This window comes from Protopterus annectens, chromosome 2.part0 (genome assembly GCF_019279795.1).
Source record: "Protopterus annectens isolate FY-2018-M chromosome 2.part0, PAN1.0, whole genome shotgun sequence".
Lineage (NCBI taxonomy): Eukaryota > Metazoa > Chordata > Ceratodontiformes > Protopteridae > Protopterus > Protopterus annectens.
Window position 1 is genome coordinate 333,829,646 of NC_056728.1, and position 14,738 is coordinate 333,844,383.

The 14,738-nt window shown below is 38.9% G+C and overlaps 1 protein-coding gene across 1 annotated transcript in view; it reads left to right on the forward strand.

Moving 5' to 3' along the window:
- Positions 1-234: 234 nt before the first annotated feature.
- The window catches only part of LOC122792736 (chondroitin sulfate synthase 3-like), a 79,083-nt gene continuing 64,579 nt past the window's right edge, over positions 235-14,738 (forward strand). The window contains exon 1 of the mRNA XM_044060317.1: positions 235-258. Coding sequence (XP_043916252.1) covers positions 235-258 — 24 coding nt within the window. The remainder of the gene's footprint in view (positions 259-14,738) is intronic.

Genomic DNA, 14,738 nt, shown 5'->3' on the forward strand with positions numbered 1-14,738 from the left:
CAGGAATTTGTTAATTATTTGCATACAACTAGCACATTTCTGTGATTTACATATAATATCAGTACAAGGGAGCTTCCTTATTTAGACACACTCATTACGCATACCCCCTGTGGTTTTAAATCTCAGATTTTTAGAAAGGACACGTTTAGCAATTCATATTTGCAGTACAGCAATTGTCATCCTTACCATTTGAAGAAAAATATAGTTAAAGGACAGTGTATCAGGGCGGCCCGCATGACCTCGGATTATTCGGACATGGTAAGACAAATGAAATTCATAGGTACCATGTTTAAAGACAGAGGATATCCTAGTAAGATGGTGGATGATGTGGTTATGTATGTTTCAAATGAATGGGGGAAGACATATAAACCCCTATTAGGGCATGGAACATTGAATGAAATACACACAGACTCTGCTCATACTAGTAAAGAATTTAATAGGGCTTTTGTTGCACCCTACAATACACATACATCTGCAGTTAAAAATGTTATTTTCCAGAATTGGAGTATGTTAAAAAGTGACTCGTTAATATATGAGCATATAGGTAAACACCCTAAATTTGTAAATAAGATCGGACAGAATTTGAAAAACAAATTATATACAAGAGTTACACATAATCAGCATAAAAGGACAGGAACTGTAAAATGTGGGAGATGCCATTATTGTTTTGCTATTCTGGAAGAACCTACCATACAAGTTAAAAATCAGAGTAAGAATAGGATTTATTTTATGAAAGGAAATTGTCAAACCAAGAATGTCATTTATTTCGCTTTATGTGATAACTGTCCAGCATTTTATGTAGGAAAAACTGGTCGGCATTCGAAAAATAGGATATACGACCATTTGTATGCTATTAGAAAGGGCGATGTCAATAATGCTTTATGTAGACATGTTAGGGATAGTCCAGGATGCCAAACCTTCAGGTTTGCTATACTAGATGTATTATATCTTAATCCAAGGCATGGAAACCTGAAGGTATTATTAAGTGAGAGAGAGGTAAAGTGGCAAATAATTTTAAATGCCACAGTAAAGCCTGGCATTAATGACAGCATATCTATCATGCCTATCCTAGAAGCTAGGATATGTGTTTGATAGGGATGGGAATTGTTCTATTCCGGTTTTTTGTTAATAATAGGTATACATATTAATTTTAATGGTGCAAAATATGTATTCATTTGTATATTTTCAATAATGTTTACTATAACAATTCAATTTCCATGTTATTTATAAAAGATTTGGTTTCATGTACTGGAGGGTCTTTTTCAAGTTTTTAATTCTTTAATTTTTTAACTTTAAATGTTTTTAAGGTGTTTTCATTGCGTTGTGCATATATATATTTTTTCAAACCAGTTCCTTTTTCTGAGGAAGTGATGACATAGGAAATGGGCTGGGATTAAATACGTGTATCTCATTGGTGTTGATATGTACTTATTACTATTTAAATGGTGTTATTTTATTTAATTGCAGTTCTGATGAAGTCTAGTTGTACTAGATGAAAGCGCTAAACCTTCATTAAAGTGTGGAATTTATTCACGTCTCCAGCGTCTTTGTGATTCCGCTAGTAGCCTTTTGGATTCATTTCGTTTGGGTGGAGAAGAGTGTCAGGAGTGATTTGTGACAGACGAGTACCAGTAAGAGTGAAAGGGAAGGTCTACAAGAGGGTAGTGAGACCAACTATGTTATAAGGGTTGGAGACAGTGGCATTGACAAAAAATCAGGAGTCAGAGCTTGACTTGGCAGAGTTGAAGATGTTAAGATTTGCACTGGGTGTGATGAGGATGGACAGGATTAGGAATAAGTATATTAGAGGGTCAGCCCAGGTTGGAAGGTTTGGAGACAAAGCCAGAGAGGCAAGATTACGTTGGTTTGGACATGTGCTGAGGAGGGATGCAGAGTATTGTGGGAAAAAGATGCTAAGGATGAAGCTGACAGGTAACAGGAAAAGAGGAAGGCCTAAGATAAGGTTTATGGATGTGGTGAGAGAGGACATGCAGGCGGTTGGTGTGACAGAGCAAGATGCAGAGGACAGGAAGAAATGGAAACAGTTGATCTGCTGTGGTGACCCCTAATGGGAGCAGCCGAAAGAAGAAGAAGAAGAATAGGACATTGGAATGGCTGCAGGGGTGAGTCCCCATTCGACCATGATTTTGTGAGTGGGGGAAGGGTGGCAAACTTAGACAGCCCCGGCTGAACTATACCTCTCCACTGTCCATATTTTCACAGAATGAATAGATTTTTGCTTATTTTTGGTTTGTTCCTCATAAAATTTGTGATTTTCTGGCAAATCATTTAGAAATTAAATCATTAAATAATGAAAGACATTGAGTTTCAGACTTCATATCCTTCAGAAAAATGCATGCTAAAGCAAGACCTCTGATTCTGTCAACTGTCTAAGTTTATACAAGAGCAATGTTTAGTACTGCCTGTATGTTCTCCCATATATTTGGCCTTGTCCAGATTTCTTGCATTAAGAGATTGACAGGTATGTGCAAATAAATTGCTTTATAGAATTAGGTGTATCCAAACCTCTCAACTGTCCCCAACTTTGGCTCAAAATGTTGCTCTCCCCCTAATAATCCCTCCACAAAAATGGCAATTTTGGAAGAAAATGCTGAGGGTTTGCAATTAATAAATAATTGCAATGATCAGAGTTATAGATTACTTTTATTTCAGAAATGCATGTCAATTCTCTTATTTTGTCAGCTGCTCAGCTTAGTACTAATATTAAAAAAGTGTCCCTTCGTTGACAGGTTCCCAGCTGTATTGTGTGGCTGTTTTATATTTTTTATCACATTGTTGGTCCATTTTTCATAAAATTTTGGTTTTCTGGCAAATTAGTAGCAAATTATTAAAGGTTGAAGTTAGAAAATAATGACAAACATTTGAGTTTAAGATTTCATACCATTCAGAAAATTCATACTAATGCAAGACCTACTATTCTATTATCTTTCTAGGTTTATATAAGCAATATTTAAAATTGGCCTTATTTTTTGGCCTTTGTCCCACTTCTATTTATAGCTTTGTCCAGATTTTTTGCTCTGAGGTTGAGAGGTATGAAAAATGTGTCAGAACCATCACCATCAGCCCGAGACATTTCAAATTGTGGCATACTTGTTGCACCCCACTCCCCCATGTAGAGACTCTGGATGTGTCCATGCAAGGCAAGGAGCAGTTATCCAGTGTAAGTGTGCAGAGTATCCCCCCATCCAAGGCAGACACAAGTACTTCAGTGGCATTTCATCTATCCTTGATTTTGCAGAATGTTCTGGTTTTCTGTCATATTTTATACTGTTGATTTATGCTTCCTATTTTTCAGAAAATGCATGTTGTTGCAGTGCTTGTTGCTCTGTGTTTAAGTAGCAATGGTTTAATGACCATCAGGTAAGCTTGTCTGAGACTGTAAGATGCAAGTAAGCTTTAACAAGCATACTGTTAAAGAATTATCATTATTGAAAGCCTTTTTGTTGTTGCCATGCAGATAATATTTACATAACTAGATAATGTATAAGCCTTAGGTATTGAAATTTATATGACAGTATTTGTAATAAAAGACAGGATTACAGTATTTTCAGAAGATCATTACATTTGTTGAAGACTTGCAGTCATCTTTGCAAGCTTTACCCGTAAACTATATTGAATGCCAATTTGTCAAGTGTGGTCCATAACCTGTGCAGTAATCATTTAAGCAATTTATCTTGAGCTTGTTTCTTGTTTGCTGTTCATTTTTTACTTTGATCATGTTTTCCCTATGAAACAAGTAGTTAGTTTTTGTCAGGAAACAGGTCTTTTTTGGATAAGAAATATTTTCACAAGTGAAGGTATCACAGAGATTGTTACTTTCAGCATGTTACTTGGTACTTTTACAAAGCTGAATATAAATTAGAATTAGAACTGCAGTGCAAGGAGAAGTGGTTTGAGTTGAGCGCTGCTTTTTTTATACTTGATTTTGTCTAGCATTCCAGTAATGTATTTAAAAAGTATTTTTTTTCATGTCTCACAACCTTTTTGTTTCCATCTAGATATTAAGTAAGCTGTTATGTAGCCAGTGCATTGAAATATTTTTTTTTTCTTCTACACTTCATTTTGTCTTGATGATTTGGCACCCGGGGCAGTATATTTAATTAAAGTCCCAGTTTTTGTGGTTTTGAGCATAGCTCTACCCTTTCTAGTTGGTCACAACCCTTCCCATTGTCCCCACCCATTCAACTGTCTCCTGCAGCCCCCCTTTGATTTGAAGTCACCAGCTGCCACTGGCAACACCTAATACTACACACAAGCATGCACCAAATTATTCCCCAAGAAAAACCCCATAAGGCAAGCAACCATTTTGTCTACTACTCTTGTCATAGAGGATTCTATTTTACAACAAAGACATACTCCTCTAACCAGGATGGACTAGGAGAATGTAATATTTGGTTACCTATCTGGAGCTGGGATTCGCAGTATCATTCATGCTCTTGGGTCACTACACCAAAGGTACCAATATGATTCTATCATAGTTCACATGGTTGTAAATGACTTGAGATGTACCTCACTGGACTATATAAAAAGAGACATTTTGGAGCTTGGAATGTATGTCACAGACAGGTATGTGCCTTCCATTGAGTAGCATTTTAGCTGCACCAAGTATAAACAGTAAAAACAGCAAATGATGATTTTAAAAATTGGCTCAGTTTCTGGTGTCACTCCAGAGGAATCCAATATCTATCAGCATGGGAGAACATAGTTAGCAGGCCAGTATGCTTTGCCAAGGACCGTCTGCTCCTGTCCCCCCTGAGCTTTTGCATATTGGTTAACACTTTGTCCTTCCCCTTACAACCTTTTTTAGGCAATGTCAAAATGACATAACTACCAACATAGCATAAGAAGCTCAAAGCTTCCTTAAGGTATTGGTGCTCAGTGCTTGGAATCTAAAACAAGAAACTCCACACCCTAAAAGCTCTACTTACTCTGGAAAATGTAGGTGTTTGTACAGTTACCAAGACTGTGTTTATAGCTGCAGATGGTACTCCAGTAATGGAGGGCTACATTGCCTTTCACGCAGATAGACAAACAGCAGCCCAGATGGGCTACAGGTGGAGGTGTCTCAATCTGTTAGCAACAAATACAACTACAGGTTTGTTAAACAGGATGATTCCATGGAGTTCATCCATATACAAGTCTCCATAGACAATATTACCTGCCATGTGCTGGCCAGTTAAAGGTCACCCCCTATGATCCATGAAGCTTACCTAGACCTACTAGAGTTGTTCACCATCCAACCTGATACCCTATTCATTAGAGACTTCAACTATCCATCTATAGAGTAGGAAACATACATGGCCACTAACTCAATGGCATAGCATTTTCTGGACTTCATCAACACAAATATCCTGGGCCTGGACCAAACAGATAACTCTCCAACCAGAGGATCAAACACATTGGACTTAATACTTACTGACATGGGAGAGTGATGCCCCCTCCCCATGTCAGATTCACATTGTTGAAGTTGGACCACAAAGCTGTGTCCCTTGAAATAAAATTCAACCCACAAAACCCCATAATACTTAAGAACTATGCTAAAACAAACTACATCCTATTAAGCAACAGTTTGTCAAAATTCATGGCTACCTCAGACCTTGAGAATCCCAGCTACCTATGCAGAAGTATTTACAGAAACTATGTAAAAACAGGTAAATGACTGTTTTGAGGCAACCATACCTACTAAAAGTAAGCCCAGATCTAACACCAAAAACAAAGCACACTGGATCAGGTGGTATAACAAAATAAAGTAAGTCATGGCCAAAATCAGAAAGATCAACCCTAAGAAACAAGAGCTCTCTCTGATTCAACTAAATAAAAAATTAAGAGGTATAATAAAGTCCAGCAAGGCCAATTATGAGGTCAGAATAGCCTCCTAGGCTAAGGACAATCAAAAGGCTTTCTTCAGCTATGTCAGAAATCTTAAAGGTAATACTCAGCAGTGTGCGAGACTGGTGTTAACAGGTACAACCTTCACTGACCAGGGTGACATAGCAAATCCTGGCTGATAAATTTACCTCTAACTTCACCCCCCACTCATCTCCCACTATTTCATGTGAAATATCAGTAGGGAGCAGGTCCTGGAGGTGCTCACTAAAACCAAAAACACTGCTTCAGTGGGTGCTGACAATATCCCGGTTGCCTCCTAAATATCATAAAACATGACATAGCAGGACCACTTGAGGCAGTCTTTTACTTAAGCCGCAAAACAGGTTACCTAAGGGTGGACCATCAACTGACACAGGGAACTACAGACCTTGCAGTCTGACAAGTCTAATATGAAAAGCCATGGAGCCATGAAAAGACTTATAATGGAAATTATCAGCAAGGATATTGGCAACCTACAGACACTGGTCTTGCCTATTTAACATGGTAGATTTCTTTGAGAGGGTTACCAGTACTATGGATAAGGGGAAATAGTGCATACCACCTACCTTGACCTAACCAAGGTATTTGTTACAATACCCCACTTGGGTATTGTTGACAAACTCTCAGAGCTAGGCATAAATCCCTACATAGCTCGCTGGATTGCCAGCTGGCTCATAGATATGACCCAAGAAGTGAGGATCATTGAGACCACCTCCACCAAGATACCAGTCACAAGTGGAATACCCTGGGGTCGGTCTGTGTTGGGCCTGCTCCTGTTTGGTATCTACATCTTCAAAAACAAGGCTAATGTCAGGCCTCTGGTTCACCAAGTTTGCAGGTAACTGTAAATTGAGAGGTAGAATAGATTCCTGCAATGACACCAATATTCTAAAAGATAGTCTAACACAAACAAATGACTGGTGCAAAAGCCACAGATTAAAATTCAGTGCAAAGAAATGCATTATAGTGCTCTTTGGGAAAGCATCCACCCAAGCTAACTACTTCATCGATAAAACACCCCTAAGAGTTGTAACGTCAGAACAAACCTCTGAACTGATAAAGGAACCAATGTAGCAAACAGCAAAATAGTGAAGAAAAAGGCAAACTGGTTCCAACACAGCACTCTTTAATAGCAACACAACAAGGTAAGTGCTTTCATGGATTACATCCCCTTCCTCTGACCAAAATATTAAAACTCAAGACACATCTTTAAACATTCTAGCAGCCAATGAGGCACACTAATCACTGAACCAATTTAACACATTCATTGCCTTGTCTAAGCAGTGAAGAAACTAACATCAGTGTGTAAATCAGCAACACTATAAAACATACATTGCAGCTCAAAAATTGCTAAGTACATAATTAAAACTGACTGTGGTCTATCACATAAACATAAATATAAATTCAAAAATGTATCAACATTTAAATATATTAAAATATATATAAAAAAATGTGTATATATATATATATATATATATATATATATATATATATATATATATGCATATAATAAAATATGTCTAAAAATATGTATATAAAATTGGTCAATCTTGTGGACATATAAAATAAAAACCATAGCAAAGATATATATATATAAGAAACGAAGGACATAAGCCTGGTACTACTTGATCAATCTTTCAGTGCTCTAGCTTTTAAAAAGTGCTTCAGAGACACCTTACTATTGAGACCTGGTGGCTTGTCAGCTTGATAACTTATAAGCCATTTCTGTTCCACTGATTCTGTCTTATTATTGATGTCACCACCTCTAATACTATCGTGTATGACTTCTAGAACAAAAAATTTAAACTTATGTGCAGTGCCTTCTTTCGCAACATGCATGGCCAGCGCATTTGTTTCCTTAGCATTCCTAATGTCTCTCAGGCGTTCTAAAATTCTCTCCTTGAAGGCTCTATTTGTTTTGCCTATATAAAATGAAAAACAGATAGTACAGAAACAAAAATATACAACGTGCTTGGTATGGCAATCAGCATATAAAGTGGTGCTAATCTGAAAGCCTAATTGTGGATGTACAAAAGTGCCCCCCCCCCAATATATACACAAGCCATACAAACAAATGTTGGTAAAGCTGTTGATTCTCCATCTAATATTATCACCAGTAGTACTGTAGGGGTTTGGATGCCACTAACTTTTGCTAGCAATGTGTGCATGGTATGTGATGTTATTAAGAACAGTTGGGATATTCTCTTGACTGATCCTGGACTCAAAGACGTTATAGGTCGCCAACCCAGTTTTACTTTCAGGAATAACAAATCTCTTAAGAACCAGTTATGTTACAAATCCAAGGGTAGACAGAATGCTGTACAATCTGATAGAATAGGTATGTACCCATGCAGGAGATGTATGGCTTGTGGATCAGAAGTGGATTATACACTATCAAGCTGACAAACCACCAGGTCTCAATAGTAAGGTGTCTTTGAAGCACTTTTTAAAAGCTAGAGCGCTGAAACATTGACCAAGTAGTACCAGGCTTATGTCCTTGGTTTCTTATATATATATATATATATATACCTCTGCTATGGTTTTCATTTTATATGTCCACAAGATTAACCAGTTTTATATGCATATTTTTAGGTATATTTTATTATATGCATATATATATATATATATATATATATATATATATATATATATATATATATATATTTATATTTATATATATATATATATATATTATAGTATATTTAAATGTTGATACATTTTAGAATTTATATTTATGTTTATGTGATAGACCACAGTCAGTTTTAATTATGTACTTAGCAATTTTTGAGCTGCAATGTATGTTTTATAGTGTTGCTGATTTACACACTGATGTTAGTTTCTTCACTGCTTAGACAAGGCAATGCATGTGTTAAATTGGTTCAGTGATTAGTGTGCCTCATTGGCTGCTAGAATGTTTAAAAATGTGACTTGAGTTTTAATATTTTGGTCAGAGGAAGCAGATGTAATCCATGAAAGCGCTTACCTTGTTGTGTTGCTAATAAAGAGTGCTGTATTGGAACCAGTTTACCTTTTTCTTCACCCCTAAGAGTTGACCTGATAGTTAGGGATATGGAAACATATAATCTGGCTTTCGACCAACACACGGCCAAGATAGTAAGAAAATCATTCCATGTTGCCCAACTCTTAAGTGAGGGTATGGCATCCAGGTCCAGGGAAGTAATAGTACCCCTCTACTCAGCCCTTATCTGACTCATCATTGAGTGTAATGTCCCCTTTGGCATGTACTTAGCCAGGCACCTGCAACAGTTGGAATTCCCTCAAATGGTCCTCACTAGGAGAATCTAGGGTATGAATACCCTGTCCTACACAGATCTCCTTAAGGTTCTATCTCTGTACTCAGTCTCCTACAAGTTACTGATCTTATATGAAATCATCCAATCCAGCTCTAATGGATCTCTTGCACATGAGTAAGGCAAGTACCAGAAATACTAGATCCAGGGACCTGAATTTTGTCTGTAATGTAAATTGAACCTGCTGAAGGGACTGATGTGTCTCAAAGGATCCCTGTGCTATGGAATAACCTCCCCATCAGTGTGAAGCAGAGTTCATCCCTGACCCGGTTCAAAAAGAAACTTTGTTCTTTGGATGGGAAATCACAAATTTGCCCCTAGCCTGGTCCCATATGTCTGATGGGCAGAGTTCAAATAGTAAGCAAATTAATCCACAACTAACATACCTCCCACATATAACCATTCACTGCCTCTTTACTCACATACCCCACCATATAGGAGTCCAAAAAACTCTGAAACAAAACTGGGTTGAGTTGCACAGTTAGGCTTCTGACGACCCTGTTGGTCATTAGCCTAGTATGAACCTGTATTCAGCAAAATAAATATGAACCTGTATTCTGCAAAATAAGTATGAATCTGTATTCTACAAAATAAATATAACATTGTCAGATGTAAATAATATGGGCAGATAGCAGCACAGCAGTGAACTGATTTCCGTACAGTGTGATGTCTGACAGACACTCTGCGCTGTCTGCAGCAATGGCTGACTGACTAAAGGGGGCAACTTGGTGTCAAGAAATATAGGCACACAACATGGGAGGGAAATTCTAACTAGCTGTGGGACACGTGGGGCAGTTGTCTTAGTATCAGAAGGTTGCAAACTAGTGGCACACTACAGAAGGATACATACGAGATAAAGAAATATCCCGTAAGTAGCATGCACAAGGCACACAATAGAACTTGTTCCACAGTGGAATAGTTTTAGTGTTGACATATGCAGACATGCCCTCATGGATATACTCAGACAGACAATGTGGTCATGTGATACACATATACACTGGTCATGCTCATGACAGAAGGAAGAGGAGCACATAAGTTGCAAATGTTGCATCATTCCTTAACAGGTACTCCCAGAGTACTGCCTATTGATACCTTGAACACGTCTCCACATAGGAAAGCATGTGGGTTCCACACTGAGAACACCATGAAGATGAAACATGTACAGTGTGATAGGAGTACACTCACAGGGAGATTCAGCTGCAATAAGCGAATGTATCTTACTAGGGCCATACACAGTTGGGAATGTAGTGGGCAAGATTCATAGGACCACAGGATCTTAGGAGATTACTAGGGTATCAATCCAGAGGTCATTTTAAGCCTAGCCATTTCAACCCAATGTAATACCATAGAGGTACTAGTCAGTACCCAAGATTGCCTTTAGTGATGACTGTCCATGTCCAGGATAGTTGTGGGTGCTATCCCTGGTAAGAATTTATGGTGCCCCATTCACTCATCCAGGTTCCTCTTGAACAGTGTCATAGAGGTGCGCTGTTTCACATGAATTGGTAGCCTGTTCCAAAGATGTGGTAGTCACTGGGAGATAAATCTGTCCCTCCAGCATGTCCTATTTAAGTCGCAAGCCATATTTAAGCCCCTGGAACAGGTATCCCTAGGCTCAATTGATTTACAGACATGCAGCAAGTTCATTAGGTTTGGGTCTTGGATTGCTTTGCAGGCCATGCATAAGTCTCCCCTAAGAAGTATATACAATACAAAGTATAGTGACAGTGATTTTAGTCGATCTGTGTAAGGCAAATGCTGGAGGCCCTTGATCTTCTTTGTTAGAAACCTCTGAGGTCTCTAATTGCTGTAGCTGCAAAATACAGTACATACCAATTGGGGAGTTATACTCAATTATGGGCTGGGTAAGTGCCAAGTATAGGGGGTTATAACTTCTTTTCCTCTTGAGACAATGAATTTACTAATCAAGTGAGCTATGTGGAAAAGTTTCCTCATAACAGTAGTTACGTGGTGGTCAAAGTTAAAGCAGCGGTCAACCTGTGATTCCAGGTCCCTTACCATATTAATGGGTACTTAGGGTATTGTTGTTGATTTGATAGTGTGAAGGGACATAATTTGTGCTGAAGTGAAAGATGATGTATTTCTTTGCATTCATTTTGAGACCGTGACTAATACACCAGTCACTGGTCTGTGTGAGTCCCTCCTGGAGTATACTGACATCATTTGGGGATTCAATGATTGCACCTAGTTTACAGTTGTCTGCATACTTGGTCAGCCACAACCCTCTAGTTGTGACCTGAACTTCTGAGAAGTATATAACAAAGAGTAGGAGGCCCAACACTGACCCCAGTGACACTCCAATAGTAACAGGTCTGCTGGTTGATGTGGAGTCACCCACTTTGATAGTGTGTGTCCTGTTTGTGTGTCAATTGGCAACCCTTCTTACAAAGGAGTTCACATTCAGTTTGCTAAGTTTATCAGTAATGCCTGAATGTGGGATTGTGTTAAAAGCCTTTGGCAAGTCGAGGTATGCTGTCTACACAGATGTGCCTTCATTAATGGCCTTGGTCACACTTTCAAAGAAATCCAACAGACTTAAAAGGCAGGATCTGCCCTTCAGGAAGCAAAATTGGGTAGTGTCCAGGGTTTGGAGGTCATCTATGTCTTTATTTATGAGGTCCATAATGATGCATTCCATGACCTTACAGATAAGGCTGTTCAGGCTTATTGGTCTGTAATTCCCCGGGTCTGTTGCAAGGCCGCCTTTGTGGAGGGGAATAACTGTAGCTGTTCTCCTTTCCATAGGAACAAACCCTGTGGTTAGGCTATGATTGAAAGGTTATTTAATGGTGATACTAGTTCATGTTTTAACCTGTTTAGGAGACAGCCTGGGATGTCATCTGTACCCACACAGGCCATGTTCATTGCCTTGGACAGGGCTTTGAGGACCTACTCTTTAGATATGTAAGGTTGGTAGGGTTGAAGGAGGGTTTGTTGTAAGTTAGGAGGGGATAAGGGAGTGAAATTTTCATCAAAACTATCCACTAGCAGGTTATCTATCTCTGTGGTATCAGTGTATGTGATACTGTTGGCCACCAGTTCTGCACATGCTTGGGTCCTACCCTTTAGGTTATGTATGTAGCTGTAAAAGGGCTTATGGTTGTCCTTGACAGTACTTGCTATGTTTCTCTCAAAGGAGCTGTTAGATGATTTGACAAGTTGCTTTATTTGCCTGTTATGACCGAGGAGGGTGCTTTTCCATTGTTGGGTCCTTGTTTTTGTTTTCTTGGACAGCATCTTTTTGCATTTTTTGCAGTTTGTTGATGCTGGAAATCCACCATGGCAGCTTGATTTTACATGAGGCTCTAGTTTTGATTCTGTCTACCCCAGCTGAGTTTATACACTTATGCAAGTGATTGTGCAGGGCATTAGTGTAAGCTTCAGCGTAGTTACCACTTTGAGCTTGGGGTGGGGCTTGGGATGCATTTATACCTTCACCTAGGAGGGTATAGTTTGTCTTAGTGAAATTCTTTTGTCTGATTTCATGCTCTGTAAGTTCTGTTGTTAGTGTCAGTTTGAAGGTGACTGATTTGTGATCAGTTTTAACTAACGAGGGTCCAACAGTTGCAACAGTGCACCTGTTTGACATGTTGGTGAGGACCAGATCTAGAATGTTTGTTTCTCTTGTCAGGGTATGGACAATTTGCTCCAGGGTTAAAAAAAACAAAATGATAGGCTACTAGAAACTCAAGCAACCTCTAACTCCAGAAAAAGTTTAATTGCTAGTATAAATTATTAAATTATTTTTTTGAATTATATTAATACAACTACTCCTTATCTAAGGTTTAAGCATGAATTCTCCTGTGAAAGTATACCTTTTTGGGATTTTTTTTAAAATGTGATGAAGTAAATGCTATACAAACTGAGTCGTATAGGAAGGAAGTAAAAAGGAATTGCTACCTACATCATAGTAGCATGCACCCAGTACATATTTTTCCAAATATAATTAAAAATCAGATGTATGGGATGGCAAAATTAAATACTGATGATCATAATATGTATAAACAATTAGATCTATTAAGAGAAAATTGTACAATGCGTGGATATAATAAGGCTGACACACAAGCCACAATAAACATAACTAAACAATTACAGTCATCAGATACATGTCCAGGTTTTAATAAAAGTTTAAATCAGCATCCTATAAAAAGAAACAGGAAAAAGAACAGAAGTAATTCCATTAGATGTTTGCTCACCTACAATAAAAACACAGCACAAGTTAAGAACATAATGGGCCGGATTCACGAAGGCTTGCACGGAGTCTAAGAGTAGAGTAAGACTCCAGCAAGCCAACATGTCCACCGAGTGATCCAGGAACAGCTGGCAGGTGCGTGCAACTGAGCTCCCTAAACTAGTCCTACACGGACAGGGCTGGGATATGCAAATTACCTCAATTGCAGGCAAAAGCCATGCAAATGAGGTAAATTTGCGATCCAGGAAACCCAAACCTGTCCGAGTAGGAGTAGTGTTATCTGCAGAAATGTACTCAGTTGATAACTGAGTACAGTTCTGCAAATAGCAAAACGGAGCTGTGTTAAAAAAAAGCATGCATTCACAGGAGGAAGCATGCCAATGGACAAAAATACATCCATTGCCAATGGGAAGTGATGCAAAATAAAAAAAGCAAAACTTTTTTTTTTAATCCCGATCTCCGGGGTTTAACCGTAGCACAGTGCCACGCAAACGCGCTGCACCCTAAAAAGCAGAAAATGAATACTTAAGATCCTCAAATGTGGATTTCATAGCTAAAATGAATTTACAATGCAAGTGAATGGCAGGCTAAAGACAACATGGCCACCGAGTAGAGGTTGCTAAGGGGGGAAGCTCAGTCTAAGAGATGTAACTAAGCATTAGTAGGCAATCCCATGCAAATGAGAGTTATGATAGTGAATCGCAAGTTCACATAACAAATGAGCACAGTCAGTGGAGTGCAGGAGTAGGATAAGGGGATTAACAAAGTAGAAGATAGGTGACATCACCAGGGGGGTATGTATGAAAGGAGTGCATCTCATTGGAGCAGAGTGACATGTGACAGCCTACATTTACATAATAGTGAAAGAGGTGTGTCAACAGGTAGGCCAGGTAAAGTCAAGAAACCAAAGGTATATGCTGTGGATAACACCAAAGTTTCTTGCTGAGCGTGCATGCGCGCGTGTGCACGCCAGTAAATCTGAGTAAGACAGTATGCGCGAGTGTAAGCGTGTGTGCGCACGTGTAGGCCTGAGTAAGCATATGTAAGGCTGTGTAAACAGTTGTAAGTGCGTTTGCGCCGGTGTGCGTGCATTGTAATGGGAATAAGCAAGATGTTAAGTTGTCAATCTCGCCTTCATTCTTGCTGGATGGGTTCGGAGCCGATCCTCGGCTCCGACTCGGCACTTGCTTTAGCTTAGGAACTCCTTTTACCAGCTCGAGGCAACCCTATATCCCATGATGCAAGGCGGAACTACCTCAGATCTCGTTTGCCGCTTAGCGAAAGAGGTCTCCTTTACCAGCAGAGGTAAGTGAATTTCTTGTAAA